Here is a 14354-nt window from a genome sequence, read left to right as displayed (position 1 = left end):
ATATATATATATATATATATATATATATATATATATATATATATATATATATATATATATTTAACTCTGTCAAGCCTGACAACTAAAAGAATAGTTAGATGTAATTTTATTAAATAATTTAATAAACAAACATACATATATATAGAGGCCAAAACAAAGTAAAAATGTGTGCCAAAAAATCTGAATAGCGGGGGAAAGTCCATTTGTTTCAATAATTTGTTTCAAAAAGTGAAACGTACATGTTATATTAGTTCACACAAAGTGAAATATTTCAAGTCTTTATTTGTTTCAATTCTGATTATGGATTAAAGACAAAAAAAACCCAACAAATCCAGTATTTCACAAAAATGTTAATATTTCATATGACCAATAAACAATGATCTTAAACATGTTGACCTTCTGAAAAATGTGTTGATGTACTGTATTATGTTCTCAGTACTTTGTTGGGCCTTTATGGTAGTTATGGTAGCCCAAGTTGCTTTGATATTGGCCTTCAGCTTGTCTGCATTTCGTGGGGCTCTGTTCCCTCAGCTTCCTCTTGACAATACCCCATGGATTTTCAATGGGTTTTCCAGCAAATCAAGTACAGTCACTTAAACCAGGTACTGGTAGTTTTGGCTTTGTGGGCAGGTGCCAAATCCTGCTGGAAAATAAAATCATCATATCCATAAAGCTTGTAGGCAGCGAGAAGCATGAAGTGCTGTAAAATTTAGACTGTAGACAAAAGACAATGGACCCACACCAGCAGATGACATGGCTCCCCAAACCATCACTGACTGTGGAAACTGCACACTGGACTTTAAGCAGCTTGACTTTTGAGTGCTTGACTAATTTTGTGATATATTGTTGTTGTTTTTTCTTTATATTTAATCTTTAAAATTGAAACAAAGGCTTGAAATAATGTGTGAAGTGAACTAATATGACATACAAGTTTCACTTTTTGAAACAAATGATTGAAATAATTAGACTTTACATAAAACGCATACAAATATTGGTTTCCACTCTAATCTCCCATTAATATTTCTTACTAAAATTATGTTTAAATATTTAGATTTATGAATGTTGTAACTTTTCATATAAAATTAACCATATAATCATATAATGCAAAACAATAAAATGAACAAAAAATTTAAAATCTAAATCTAATGAATAGATAATCATTATTATGTTTACCTTATAAAAATCTGAAAAATATATTGTGTACCACAACCTGAAAAGATGAACATTTTTTGCAGTTATAAAAAATGCATGAATTATCAGATGCCATCTACAACAGGTTTTTCAGCAAAGTTTTGATCATGTTGACAATTCAGAGTATCAAATATTAGACTTTATACGGTATATTGAAGATTTTCTGTAAATCTATAGCAGTTTTTTTATCATTATTATTTTACAGGCCCCTTTGGATTTGACATATTGAGGCAGCACAAGATTATGCACATGACGTTATTTCTTGTGGCCTACGCATTGTCCCATGAAAATTCTGCTCAGTCATGCACTACGACGTGTTTCCGTTTGCTAAATTAAAACAGGTGGGTGTGGTGCTGGGTTCCTTTCTCTGGCCTTTCTCAATCTTCATCACAGAACTAAAAATAGCTTGGAGTAGATGCACGTAGCATGTGTCGTTTCATTTTGGACCTGATTAGCGTACAAAGTTACTGTATGCAAAGCCAGAGAGGGGCGCAAGCGGGGAGCATAAGGTACAGAGTACCATCAAAATAACCCACGTGATCTGACGGGTTCGCTTTTTCACAACACAGAGCAATATGCAAACCTGTTGCATCTGTAGTATTCTGAAGGAAACCGTTTTTGGCCTAATAACGATGTCAGCTGATAAAGTGAATCAAGCGTGACCCTTTTAACTGAGTATTCGCATGCTCTTAAGATGATTATTGGTTAATCCAGACTAATCAGTCTGATATTCATATTTGAAGTGATTCGATCTGCTGTCCTGGCTGTTTCAAGAGAGCAGGCACGCATATCCCCAGCTTTAATGGAAGTCTCAAACAAGGGTCAGAGAGAAATGAGGCCCCTGAGTGCTGCCTCACCTCTCCCCTGCTTTTAGAATTTGCACCCTGCGGCTATGCGAGAGCGAGTGCTGAAGTCGCAGCACAGGGCCGTGAAAACTAAAACGTGTGCTGTGGTTTGACCTTTCCCTATGTTAAATACAATATTATCATAAGACGTGCTATCGAGTTGCAGTGCCATTGCATGATCAGATTCACTGCCACGTGGGCCCTGCGCTCAGGTTCAGCACATGTGAGCTCATTAGAGTCGGTATATATGTGGTGTAGCACGCCAACTGGTATATACAAAACATTTAATTTTATTTTACGTGATTATTTTAGTCTAGTCTTTTTATAAGTGTACACGGCAGGGCAATTATGCTTTTTGTCAAATATTGGGGAGAGAATAACATTTTATTGGATTCTGAGGCTCCTGGGTGCAGTGAAATCTGCACCGGCCCAGCTTTACCATTAGGCCATTTACTTTACATGGATATGCAAGCCAACAAAATTCGGAGGGTGGAAAAAAGGCTAAATGTTTTTGGTAAAGCAAATGTCTTGGAGACTGTAGCTCTGTAAAACAACATCAAATTAGTTAGAAAAATTAAGTGGCCATTAGCCGCAAAGACAATACTTAGTATATCTATCCGATAATAATAGTATATCTATCCATCTATCTATCTATCCATGTCGGTTTGTCTGTGATTAATCACGATTAATTATTATTTTCCAAGTAATTTATATCTACATACAAAAATGTACTGTCATTTTTTATCACGTTCTTGTACATCACAACAAACGTTTTCGACTCGCGCGCAATGTCTTCTAGAAACAAGAGCCACGCAAACGAGTACGTGCGCGCGCAGAATTAACGTTATGCGTAAGGACGTAACCGCGAAGTTTTCGCGTGTGCCCGCGGCGTGGACAAATTCGAAGTTTGTTCATTTTTATCACAAGAAAATGTTTTTTTTTCAACGCATTCAAGAAAGTTGTACATAAGAAGCAAACAAGTGAGTGAGCACGTATACGTGTAAATCATAACATTTGCGCGCTAGGTCTCCTTTGTGTTGTTAACGTTACATCGACAAACTCGGAAGTACTGTCTTTTTTTTTAGTTTACAAATGTCCAGAAATGTGTTTTTTCTCCCTCCTTACAACGTCTTCAAGAAAGTTGACTTTTGAGGCAGGTGTATTACTAGACTAAGATGATTCGCATTGACTAGCGTTTATTAGAAGCTGGAGCTGTTCTGATCATGGACTTGCTCGGGTTATGGATTTGCTTAAGTGGTAGGAATAATCCCTTTTGGTGTTATTTATTTATTTTTTTTAAATACATAATCCAACTGTATTAGTGTGTTGAATTAACAGTCATATTGAGATGCAATTTTTATCCAAAAGTTTCTGATACGTGCAAATCAGCAAAACGTGCTGTAAATTCATAATATATACAATTAGCCATCAAATGGCAATCATTAATTAAAGAGAGAGCAGCTGGCACTGGTAGAAGGAGAGTGCTGTAGGAGGGTCTGGCATGAGATGGACTGCACATTGTGGTCAGAGAGTGTGCCAAATGCCATTCCAGTGCCTCTGCAACAGGGGTCGAAGGTTAAGAAACATTGTGGCTCAGAAGACAGATGTCCGTGAGGCCTGGGCAGATATTGTCATTCTGCTTGAAAGCTAAAATCACCGTTTGTTTAGCCTTTTTAATATTAAATGTAGCTCTATCTGGAGTTATAATGACCCATTTTACTGTATTCTTTACTACTACCAAGTGTGTCACCATATGGTTATCTCAATAGGTGATGCACTCTTTTAAATGTGCGGCCTTGCTGCTGCCTTGCATTGATGGATACTTACCATCCACTTTAATGCTCTCGCTATGAGGCTTGTGGTACTTGGCAGCATCCACTTTACAATGACCGACTGTGGTTTTCATGTTGTCCTTAGAGAGACTTAGATTTAAGCATTAGATGTACTCTGTGTGCTGGAATGGGGGTTACATTTGCATGTTCACTATCTGAACTGTGTGTAGTTGGTGTTTTCAATGGTTTAAATTTTGGAAATCATAGTCTGATTTGTGTCTTACAGGTCTAACTGTCAAAGAGATTGTGAAGAATCCACGAGAACAAGGTAGGCTCATGCTTACTAAGTAAATATAGCACGCTGCTGGCTAGTGTCAGGTGTTCTGAATGATTGTTGGGGTTACCTGTGCATTGAATGACACCGACTGACAGAAATCGGGTGAAACAGACAGATCAAGGAGATGGTTATGAACAGGTTTTTGTTACATTAACAACATTTAATTGACACGTATAATGACCAATATATAGAAATCAGATGAGATAGATTTCTGTATAACAAATTACAGACAATATTTCAACAGGCAGTATTTTGTCTGAACAACTCGTGATACAAACCTTATTGCCTTGATTGCAAAACAAAGCAAAACTGTTTCTCCATATGACAAGACACCTCAGATTCCTGCATATCCAGCTGTCTGACAGGCGTTGTGATGACACTGGAGGGGACATGTTTCCTTTTTCCAAATGATCCAGACATCTCAGTCTCCTCAGAGGAGCATCTATCCTCCATCACTGTCAGTCATTGGTCTCCTGGGGGCATATGGTTTACTGCCACAGACCTTTTCCACTTCAGTCATTAGGGTGCCTTGTAAATGAACTTAGACTTATGGACAAAACTTGCTGAATGACTCATTCCAGCCCAAATGTGATCTTGAGTTACACATTGCTAAAACAGGACACATTCCCGTCCTCGACGTCCGGAAGCTTTACGATGTAATTAATCAAATGTTGATTCCACAAGGGTCAATAGAGTTTCGGGAGAGACGGATGTCGATTTCTCAGCTAAGTGAAAAAACAAGTGGTGTTGAAGGCAGGGCCCAGTGTGGATGCGCTGGATAAATCCATCAGGGGCGCTGACAACCAGCCGTCAGTGGCTGCACATCTGCGCCCATCTGCCCGAGGCTCATGTCTTTTATTGCTTTTCATTGCTTTCTTCATACGAGAGCACAAGTTCAGTGCAACTGAATCGCACGTCCCTTGGAAACTGAGGTGATTATTGCATTGCAAAATGTTAGATTAATCATTAAATTAAAAGTACTTTGGGTTGTGCCTGTTGAGTGGTCCTGATTGTTGGCTGAATTAGAAGAGCTCAGTGCAGCAAGAGCTTGGCTCTGTGAGATCTCAGAGAGTTTCGGGCCAGTGGACGGATATTAATTGTCACTGAGTATTATGTTTAATGAATATTTGCGTGTTTTTTATTCAAACCTAAGCATTTGGCTTTCTGTGATGTAGTCTATTGAAGACTGATCAAATTCAGCTGGGTTAAATATATTACAATAGTAAAGCAGATTTAGATGAAGACTTTCAAGAAGCATCCGTTTTAATGATTCTTTAAATGATAAAGAAATCATCGTATGCATTGAATTTCATTTACAGGATCTTTCAAAAGTCTTTTTGCCTATTGTGCTCAACAAGGCTGCATTTATTTGATCAAAAATACAAAAAGTTTAATTAATTAAATTAAATCATTCTAATGTGATTCACCTCCAGCATTTGGATTGTTGGCAAATACAAAACGGACTGTGTACTAAGGTGTGATTATAGCAAAAATGTAGAAAAACATCTTAACATACAAATAACATGAGAAAATGTATCTTCATTCTTACAAATAGCATGAGAGAGGTTTATCTTCGATGTTAAGAGGGTTTTTTACATTTTTGCTGTCACACCATGTGACAAATTGATATTACAACTACCCATTTATTTTAAATAAAACCCTTGATAAATAAAAACATTAATTTATACAAAATAAACTAACTTTACTCCCCCAAAATTTTAATTATTATTATTTTTTTTTTTTAACTTAAATTATATGTGTAAGTGTATAATATATATTTCTAAGACGTTTTTCCATATTTAGAATCTAAATTTAAAATAATTTAGAATACTTGTTCAAAATCTCAATGACATCTGTCAACTTAAGATGAAAAATTGGCAGACAGGTAATAGAAAAGCTCATGTTTAGAGCAGTAACAGACCAGGTGAGACAACAAAAGCACAACATGCGTCACCTGTCACCTGTCTGCAACCTGGCCATCAATATTCGATCTGATGCCTCATGGCAGCACGTACCTTCAACTCATCACTCAAGAGCAAGCGTTTCCCCAGCTGCTCCAGAGACTGCGCACGTTAGTGTGAAGATGCAGATGTTTGACCACACCTGGCAGCTGTCCCTCTTCCTCCTTATACACGGTGCTTCCCTCCTGTTCGAGCAAATGCAGCTCTACCCGGCTCCCCTGCAGCTTGTGCGGATATGGGGAATCCTGGTGACTGAGATGAGCTATGTGTTTCCCCCCGGAGTCTCCTGTCCCTCGAGGAGCCACGCTGCCTTCCCATTTTCTCACAGTCACTTCCTCTTCTGTCAACCTGGGAATGTGCTGGCAACCGGCAAGCCACGGAGACAAGGAAAACGTTTCCCTTGTGACAGATATAACAAGTCGGGGAAACCATTACTGTTCCTGTTTATCATACACTTGCCGTTACCTGGCACAAAGGACGGTGCTGCAAGTCAGATGCACAAGAAAACAAATCAATCATGCTTCTGCCGAGCGTGATTCATAGCACGAACGCTCCTGCATGTAGAACGGGATGAGTTACGAAGGGATGCACCTGATTATCGGTGCACATTCAGATGTTAAAACGCTTATCGATGGTTTCAAGTGAGGTGTTTGGGCTTTTCAGAACCCACGTGTAATTGTATGTGGCAAACGATCTTGAATCCACGGCGCGTTATCTCAACCCGAACGTGGAAAGAAATGTTATTGCTTAGGGACTTTTAATCTCCCACAACCCTCTGTTCATTTCAGAGCAGTTCCCACCTGGTTTCCATGGCATCTGTCCAACTCACAGCAGGAAAGGAAGCAGATCTCGGCAGTGCTGAGTTCGCCCTCTTCTGGACGGAAGTAAGGGCTCCAATAAGCCTTGGTCTAATTAGCCATGCTGTCAAAACATTTCTGCACAAGTCCTTTTAGAAAACTCTGCTGCATGTTCGCGCTGAACTATTCAGAAGGGAGATTTGTTAATTTGGGTTTATGTAACACCGCTCGGTGCCATTACGGGAAAAACTAATGAAAAAGTCAAATGATAGTAAATTCAACCCAAAAGGAACCTCGTGGCAGTTTGGATGATACCCTGCGTTCACCTTTGCTTAGAAAAAGACATGACTTCCCCTTTAAACTTGCTAACCGCATCCAATATGGCTCGGTTTGAGCATAAATCCATTTTATCAAATGGTTTTCATTGCTCGAATGAAATCGTTCAAGTCCAGAACTGCATGTTTCCAAATATTCAAAACTCAATTCCATTTGAACCCTTTTTTTTTAGGGGTTTGAAATAACAGAGTTGAACATATAAAGCAAGCACCTTTATTTGTTTGAACAGATACATAGATTTATATTGTACACTTTTTTGCTATTTCGTGTTCATATACATGTACTAACCGTGGTTAAAAAAGGCAACTGTTAATGGAAACAATGGCAAGTATACAATACAATTAGCAAACATATCAAAATCAGTTTTTACAACATTTTTAGCAACCAATTCTTTCTATTGGTCTGCCATAGTGCAAACTGTGTGGTTTGAAGACAGAGTGTTAGCGTGATATTAACATTCATTCTTACAGTTCCGATGTCTCTGTCTCGAACACATTTTAATGTATAAACCGCATTCACAGCGCCTTTGCTTCAAGTCCTTCTGTCCCTTAATGCCGATCTCAATAATACTTCAAGTGTGTAGGGCTGTTTGACAGATGAGTAGTGGACGAAAGCTACGATTAACAATTTGATCGGTGTGTTTATTGCAGTGTATGTGGAAGTTTGCTTCAGATAACTGTATTCAAGCTCTGTTCAATGTTCAAGAGTCCCTCTCTGTTTCTCTTGGATACTCTTCTTAAACAAGCTCAGCTGTTACAGCAAAGATCTAAATGATTGTATTTTGGAGTGGTTGCATAATACAATGTTGTCTGCGTATCCTAATGAGAGTATTCTGACAAGGTGAAAACATGAAATAAAGCAGAGAATGTCGTCCATTTCAAAAGTGTCCATTCCCAAGTCCAGCCAGTTTATGACATTCCTTTAGTACATCCATGTAACATTGGACTCCTGTGGCAGAGATACTGATTTAGAGGAAAATGACAAAACAATATAGTCAAATGAAGCGGTGCCCAGAGAGTGAGTGAGCGTCCTTCTATTGCACAGTGTCTTGCGGAAAGCACTGATAATGGATGGTGGATGGTGTGATCAGATGTCCGGGTCTGCGAGACGGATCGAGTCCTGTCTGGGCACTGGTTCACGAGCAGCCACAGCGGTCTACTACCATTGAGGGGATCTTGCCATAGATGATCTGCTCTTTGCCGTTGAAGTAGAGCATGTTGATGGGAGACATCTTGGTGGGGGTGCAGCAGGGCCCTGCGGTGCCTCGCGGATTGGCCTTGTTCACCAGATGGGTGTGGGGATATTTCTGCAGGTGCATGTAGTCGCATTCTCCCGAACAGTAATTCGCCTTGTAGCGTTTTGGAGCAATAATCCAGTCCCAGCCAAAGTCCTCGAAGTCCACAGTGAGAGGGTACCTGCAGCATCGAGACTCTGACGAATTCTCGTCGCAGTCCAGGCCAGAGTCCCTCCGGATTCGCTTTGGGCCCTCTGAGATTTTCACCTCCATGAAGGGGAGCTGGGAGTGAAAGAAACCAGAGAGCCAGTGTTTCAGTTTACTGTTGATACTTTCCTATCTGACGGCCCTTGCCAACTCCTGTTCTGACCGTGAAGTAGCTTTGTCCAACCATTAATCAATGCTACAGCTAGACAATGCAGATATGATTATGGAAGGGAATGAACTTAAGGATTCCAATTCCACATAACGATTCATTGCTTAATGGAGCCATTAACGATTTTTTTTTTCATTTCTTATTGCAGTTACCACCACCCAGCAAATCACGAGATCATTTGGGATGCCAGCAGAATCAATATACAGACAAAAATGTGATTTTTTTTAATAACTTCTCACACACTCTATATTGTATTTATATAAAAGTTCTAATTTAAGCTAATTACTTTTATGTTTCATAAGCGTTAACATTTTTGTTCGTTTCTAGTTAAATGTGGCTAAGGTAACTTGAGATTCAATGAGTCACGTTAAATCACTAAAAAGAACCGTTCGTAAGAGTTATTCGTTGTCGAATCGAACTACATTGATCGCGATGAATGTTTTTGATTCACTAAAAACATTAGTGACAGCACTGTTAACTAAACGTGTAACGTCGTTGGGCGCTCCGACGCATGCAATAAATAAGCATTTTACATTTTCGCTTCTGGTTTTTGAGAGGTGATTATTTACAAATGAGTTTTTAAATAAAACCATCTAAATCATTTCTCAACAGCGTCATTCGCAAGGCAAAGCTCTGCGCAAAAGCGGATGTTTTTTGGGGTTTTAAGAAAAACGCATATTCGTTAACAGCGCAACTCACCAGACCATCCTCTCCAGGCTCAGCTGAGGTGACGGCCAAGTCGTTTCCCTTCGCGTCATACGCGTTTATCTCAATGCCCCAGTTGGTCTCCGGTTGTCTTAACCACACCGTGAGCACCTGTTTTACGTCTATACTCTGCCAAGACGTCACTCCTGCATTCACGTCGATCTTCAGGGATCGTATTCGTATGTGCCTTCCTCCGTCCGTGACGGGCATCAGCCGTGATATCTGTAAGAAGACGGTGGTCGCTTCTTCTGCCGGTCTAAGATGAACCCAGAGCTGTGCTCTCACGATCCGGTTCGCTTGGATCTTCGGACTGAAGGAGAAAAAACAACACTTCGGTTTCCGATCTACTTGAACGATGGGGTCAGCTGGAAAAAAAAGAGTAAAGACGATTATACGGGGTCTGCTGGTTATCAGTGACAGTTTTGTTGTAACAGCGGTTCATGAAGTGGCGCACTGATTAAAAAAAGAAGTTTTAAAGAATAACGGCGACTACGCCCACAAAATAGAATAAATTGCAGACATTTGTAAACATGTATTGACTATATATCTTTATTTATATATATATATAAAGGCCATTGCGGATGGAAACATGTATACATGGATAATGTCTATAAGATAATGCACATTTTACCTAAAAAAAATAGGTCTAAGAAATTAGCCAGTTTCAACTACAGTTTGTAAATGTCACGTGTGGTGAAGAAAACATTTTCTTCTGTGCGACGCTGGTGCGCTTTGCTGCGCTTCCATGTTCAGCGCGCGTAAAATCGCTTAACAAGGCTGATAAAGGAGCCACACAAAGCTTTAAAAAACGGCAAACGAGAATTATCTTTCCATTAACTGTGCGTTTAATTCACAACAGCCGTCTTGTGAGCGCAGACGGCTTGAACGCAAAGACTGCGTAAAAGGAACTCTCCAAGTATCTACTCTATTTTTTTTTTGTCCATTGTTACATACGTCTACTTGAACGAATCTTTGAAATAGACGATCCTTACGCTCTGTGGCCATGGTCATGATGGTCTCTGTGGTGGCATGTTCATCATCCTCTTCCATAGCTCCATCCTTACTGTCATCCCCCAGAACATCGTACTGATCCAGAAGTTGTTGCAAAGGCGGTGCTTTGGGTAACAGCTGCTTGACCACGTCCCGGCTAATATTTGGAGCCTGTTTGAGTCGGAGTTTGCTAAGAATTTGGGACTTGATGGCATGCAGTCTCATCAGCTTGCTGTGTTGTCTGAACTCACATGTGGAACACTGCTCGCTTTCCTCCGTGGCTGTGGAAGGCTGCTGGTGCGCCGTTATATCTCCATGACCCACTGAACCGCATGCAATTAATACACTTAGAGAAATTAAAACCTGTGTAAAATGCATGTTCCAAAGCGTGCTAAAGGATGTTTGCGATGTTTGATCTGATATGCTATGGAAATGAACCTCACCACGCACCGGACAAGTAGATGTCATGCTTAAATTCGGCAAGGCTTTTTATACCGCAACTTTGGCCACTCTATTGTGTCGTAAGATTCAATGATTGGCTGAGCTGGCAACAATAAACCTAATGGACAGAGCTGGACTTCTTTCGCAGTTCTTAAAGAGGCATGACACATCTTAGTGGACTTGTGGAGGAATTAGCCGAACTTGAATACAAATTATGCACATGCATATTAAAAACGCGCACATTTCTCGCAACGTTTCAGTGCGTGCATCTAGGCTGCTCATTACCCAAACGCATGCGACCCGTAATGCAATACATGCGATATGCATATGAAATCATAAAAAACGAAAATATTTACAGCGTATGGTAATATAAAAAAACATTATTTTCTGCACTTCTTAAACAGCATCTTGGGTAATAAAGCGCTTTTGGCAGCTTTGAAATGTTCATTTATATCGTGAATAACTTGCTTGTCATTTTAAGCCCCGTCTTTTGTGGCATTCATTTTCCTTGTGTCCTATTTTTATGTGGTAGTATTTGAAAAAGAGCTGTTTGGATGACATTCACGTAGCTTTCGTCAGTGCAGTTTCACGACGCATGTAAAGTTTTAAACGTAAGAAACCGAATAAGCACAATTCATCGTATTTATTGGACAGTCTCTCAAAGCTGCAGTTTCTTTTATTTTTTCGGACCTGTGGGTTAGATACGTAGCGCCATCTTGTGGCACAACTTGTATAACGCAGGTGAGGTATGTCCCTGATCTCAAATATCTGTATTTTTGCAGTTAATCGCAAGAAAATACATATAAGGATGGTAAACATAGAAATGTCATATTAATAAAAAACATGCAACTTCTAGTACACATTAGAAATGATAATTGCATTGAATTATGGATAGAAAACAAGTTCTTTATTAGGAACACTTTATTCCGATTGGCCAATCGATTATAGCTAAAGTGTAGAACTGTTGTGCATGGCAACCGATTTTCCTCGCACTATGCATTTTTCATTCTCGCATAATATCATTTCAACAGAAATCAATATTTCATGTCCATTTATTTATTTGGCAAGTAGTCGTATAAGCAGGATAATGTGCAGTCATCCGGTCATTACTGCAAAATAAACACTTTCAAGGCCACACCAGGCTCTGTTTGGAGTACGGGAACATTTTGCTATAATGAGCTGATGACAAGGCATTATCCCTCACTTAATATCGCTCATATCTTTGCTTCAATTTAATAATGTGAAGATAAAAAGGGAAGAATCGAAGATTCTAAGCGCAATGTCTACGCTGACAAGAAATCTTTATCGATTACGTTCTAATGGATTTAGGATAATGCTTAACATAATATACAATGATCTGAAGATGGGCTGAAATCATTGTTTGTTTGATGGTTTTCAGTGTAGCGTAACTCGTAGAGTGCGAACCGTTATTTTGTTTGTAAAAATGCACTCCTAATACAGTTAAACATAGCGCTTCCTAAAACCATTGGCTGTAGGATTGCTGTATACTTATAAAAATGCAAATCTGTAATAAAATACTAAGCAAGCGAACGTGACTTTTGCTAGTGTTAGTCTTGGAAAAAAAACCCCGTAAAACTCAACTAACATTTTTTGGTAAGCGTAAAGACTGAAATTGACCAATTTAGTCACAGAATTAAATATTGAATCACTATGTATGAAAATAATTTTTCACTCTGTATATGACAAATGCAGTTAATCTTCTCGTAGTGAGATGGATTATACCTCTTTAAGGTGTCCCGTTATGAAAAGGTTTGGGAACCCCTCTGTTAGAAACGTTTACCCGCAGTATGAGTGATACCAGTCCTTCCACTAGGTGGCGGCATTGCATTAAAAAACGCACGGAGGCGCAACCTGTGTCTGCGTGTTGCAGTAACCTATTTTACCCAGTTTACAAACAAATGTTTAGGCAAGGGTAGCATGCACTATGTGTGCCCTTGAATAGAAACGGGACGAATTTCCAATTCAGTCATATAGGTGGCCGTGTCGAACTGACGGGGAGAAATGCAAAAACACGGGTTAATGCGCTTTTGAGCCATTGGAATGAAACCGAAACGTTATCATCCTCGTTATATGTGGACTCCGGACGCACATGCCGAATCCTGACCCGACTTACCCTACAAGAGCAAGTTCACCAACATGCTTTCTCATTCTCCTGTGGAGTAACCGAGACCGGGGTACAGGAGGAAGCTCCTGCCTGTTAATGCTGTGGATTTATGCCAGTTTAAATAACGCATTCCGATTTGGATTAAATGATTTCTTCGATTTTCATATCCATAAAAATTGACGCTCGCAGCCTGCAATCCGAATAGGTATGTACCCGCACCGGAATCTGCACTTTTAGCTTTACGTTATAAAACAGATCATCGTGCATTTTGTAAAATCGGGAATAACATTTTGCCTTGACCTTGAGGCTTTCTTGACACAAATACGAGGATGGAAATTACTCGGAAAAACGACAGAACTGAAATTTTAATCAGATTCTCCCTGGCTGTAACATTGCATCGCAACCACGGTACGATATATCATGATGTTATTAAACTGTTGATCACTTCAGATTTCCAGACAGAGACTGTCGGTTGTCTTTGGTTGCTGTGCACGATGTAAACGGGTTTGCGTATCAGGCGAAGAGTAATAATATTACTGCTATAAAATATAGACTATATATATAGTGTCTTCGCGCCTAAAAGAGCGTGTAGATTTAGAAACCGCAACACTAACATACTTTTGTTCTCAAATGAGACATTATGGATGTGTGCATCTGTGCAGCCACCGGCTTTCGCTATGGGAAGTCGTCTGTTAGTTATTAGCTGTCCGCAGGAACAGCGTTTCATGAGGCAGAACGATACAGATATCGAAAGCGACGCCTGAATCGCGAACGAATCGTTCTTTTCGAATCGAATCATTTGAATGATTAGTGTGAACGATGCGTTCAAAAATCGAACTGAATCAGTCCGAGCGGTTCTCGAGTCCAAAGCACTGAATCCGATTCGGAATGAGCCGAGAGATAATGAAAGAGCATTTTAGCCTGAACCAAATGGAAAAAGCTAAAAGCAGATTTAAATTTTGCGGGTTATAAAATATCACATGCGTGTTTGATATACGCCTTTGATTTACATACGAGTTAATTTAAAGTATTTCATTAATACGTGAATACAACTACTACTAATAATAATACAAAAAAAAATCTGGAAGTAGATCTGGAATGTTGTTACATGTAAATGCAAATTATATTTAGCTTATAAACCATGCTTTATGAACTGGGATAAAAATAAAATGAATTACGCTTATAAATAGAAAAACCTCAATGAACCGCTTTATATAATTGAACACTTTCAGGGCATGTAACGT

General features: G+C 39.3%; 1 protein-coding gene and 1 long non-coding RNA gene across 2 annotated transcripts; one reads left to right on the top strand and one right to left on the bottom strand.

The window, feature by feature from the left end:
• The first annotated feature begins 2873 nt into the window (after positions 1 to 2873).
• LOC122351289 lies at positions 2874 to 9542 on the top strand. The gene is made up of 4 exons (XR_006251727.1): positions 2874 to 3016; positions 4095 to 4136; positions 6895 to 6990; positions 8998 to 9542. It is a non-coding gene; the product is annotated as an uncharacterized LOC122351289 (long non-coding RNA).
• Positions 7437 to 11013, bottom strand: mstnb (myostatin b). Its single transcript, XM_043248251.1, has 3 exons — positions 10547 to 11013; positions 9549 to 9919; positions 7437 to 8755 (listed from the first exon to the last, which is right to left on the bottom strand). The coding sequence occupies exons 1-3, from the start codon at positions 11010 to 11012 to the stop codon at positions 8375 to 8377; spliced, it is 1218 nt and encodes a 405-aa protein (XP_043104186.1). The 5' UTR covers position 11013; the 3' UTR covers positions 7437 to 8374.
• Positions 11014 to 14354: the final 3341 nt, after the last annotated feature.

This window comes from Puntigrus tetrazona, chromosome 9, assembly GCF_018831695.1.
Source record: "Puntigrus tetrazona isolate hp1 chromosome 9, ASM1883169v1, whole genome shotgun sequence".
NCBI classification, from domain to species: domain Eukaryota; kingdom Metazoa; phylum Chordata; class Actinopteri; order Cypriniformes; family Cyprinidae; genus Puntigrus; species Puntigrus tetrazona.
Note: the sequence above shows the minus strand (reverse complement) of the source record. Positions and strands in the feature narration are given on the sequence as shown.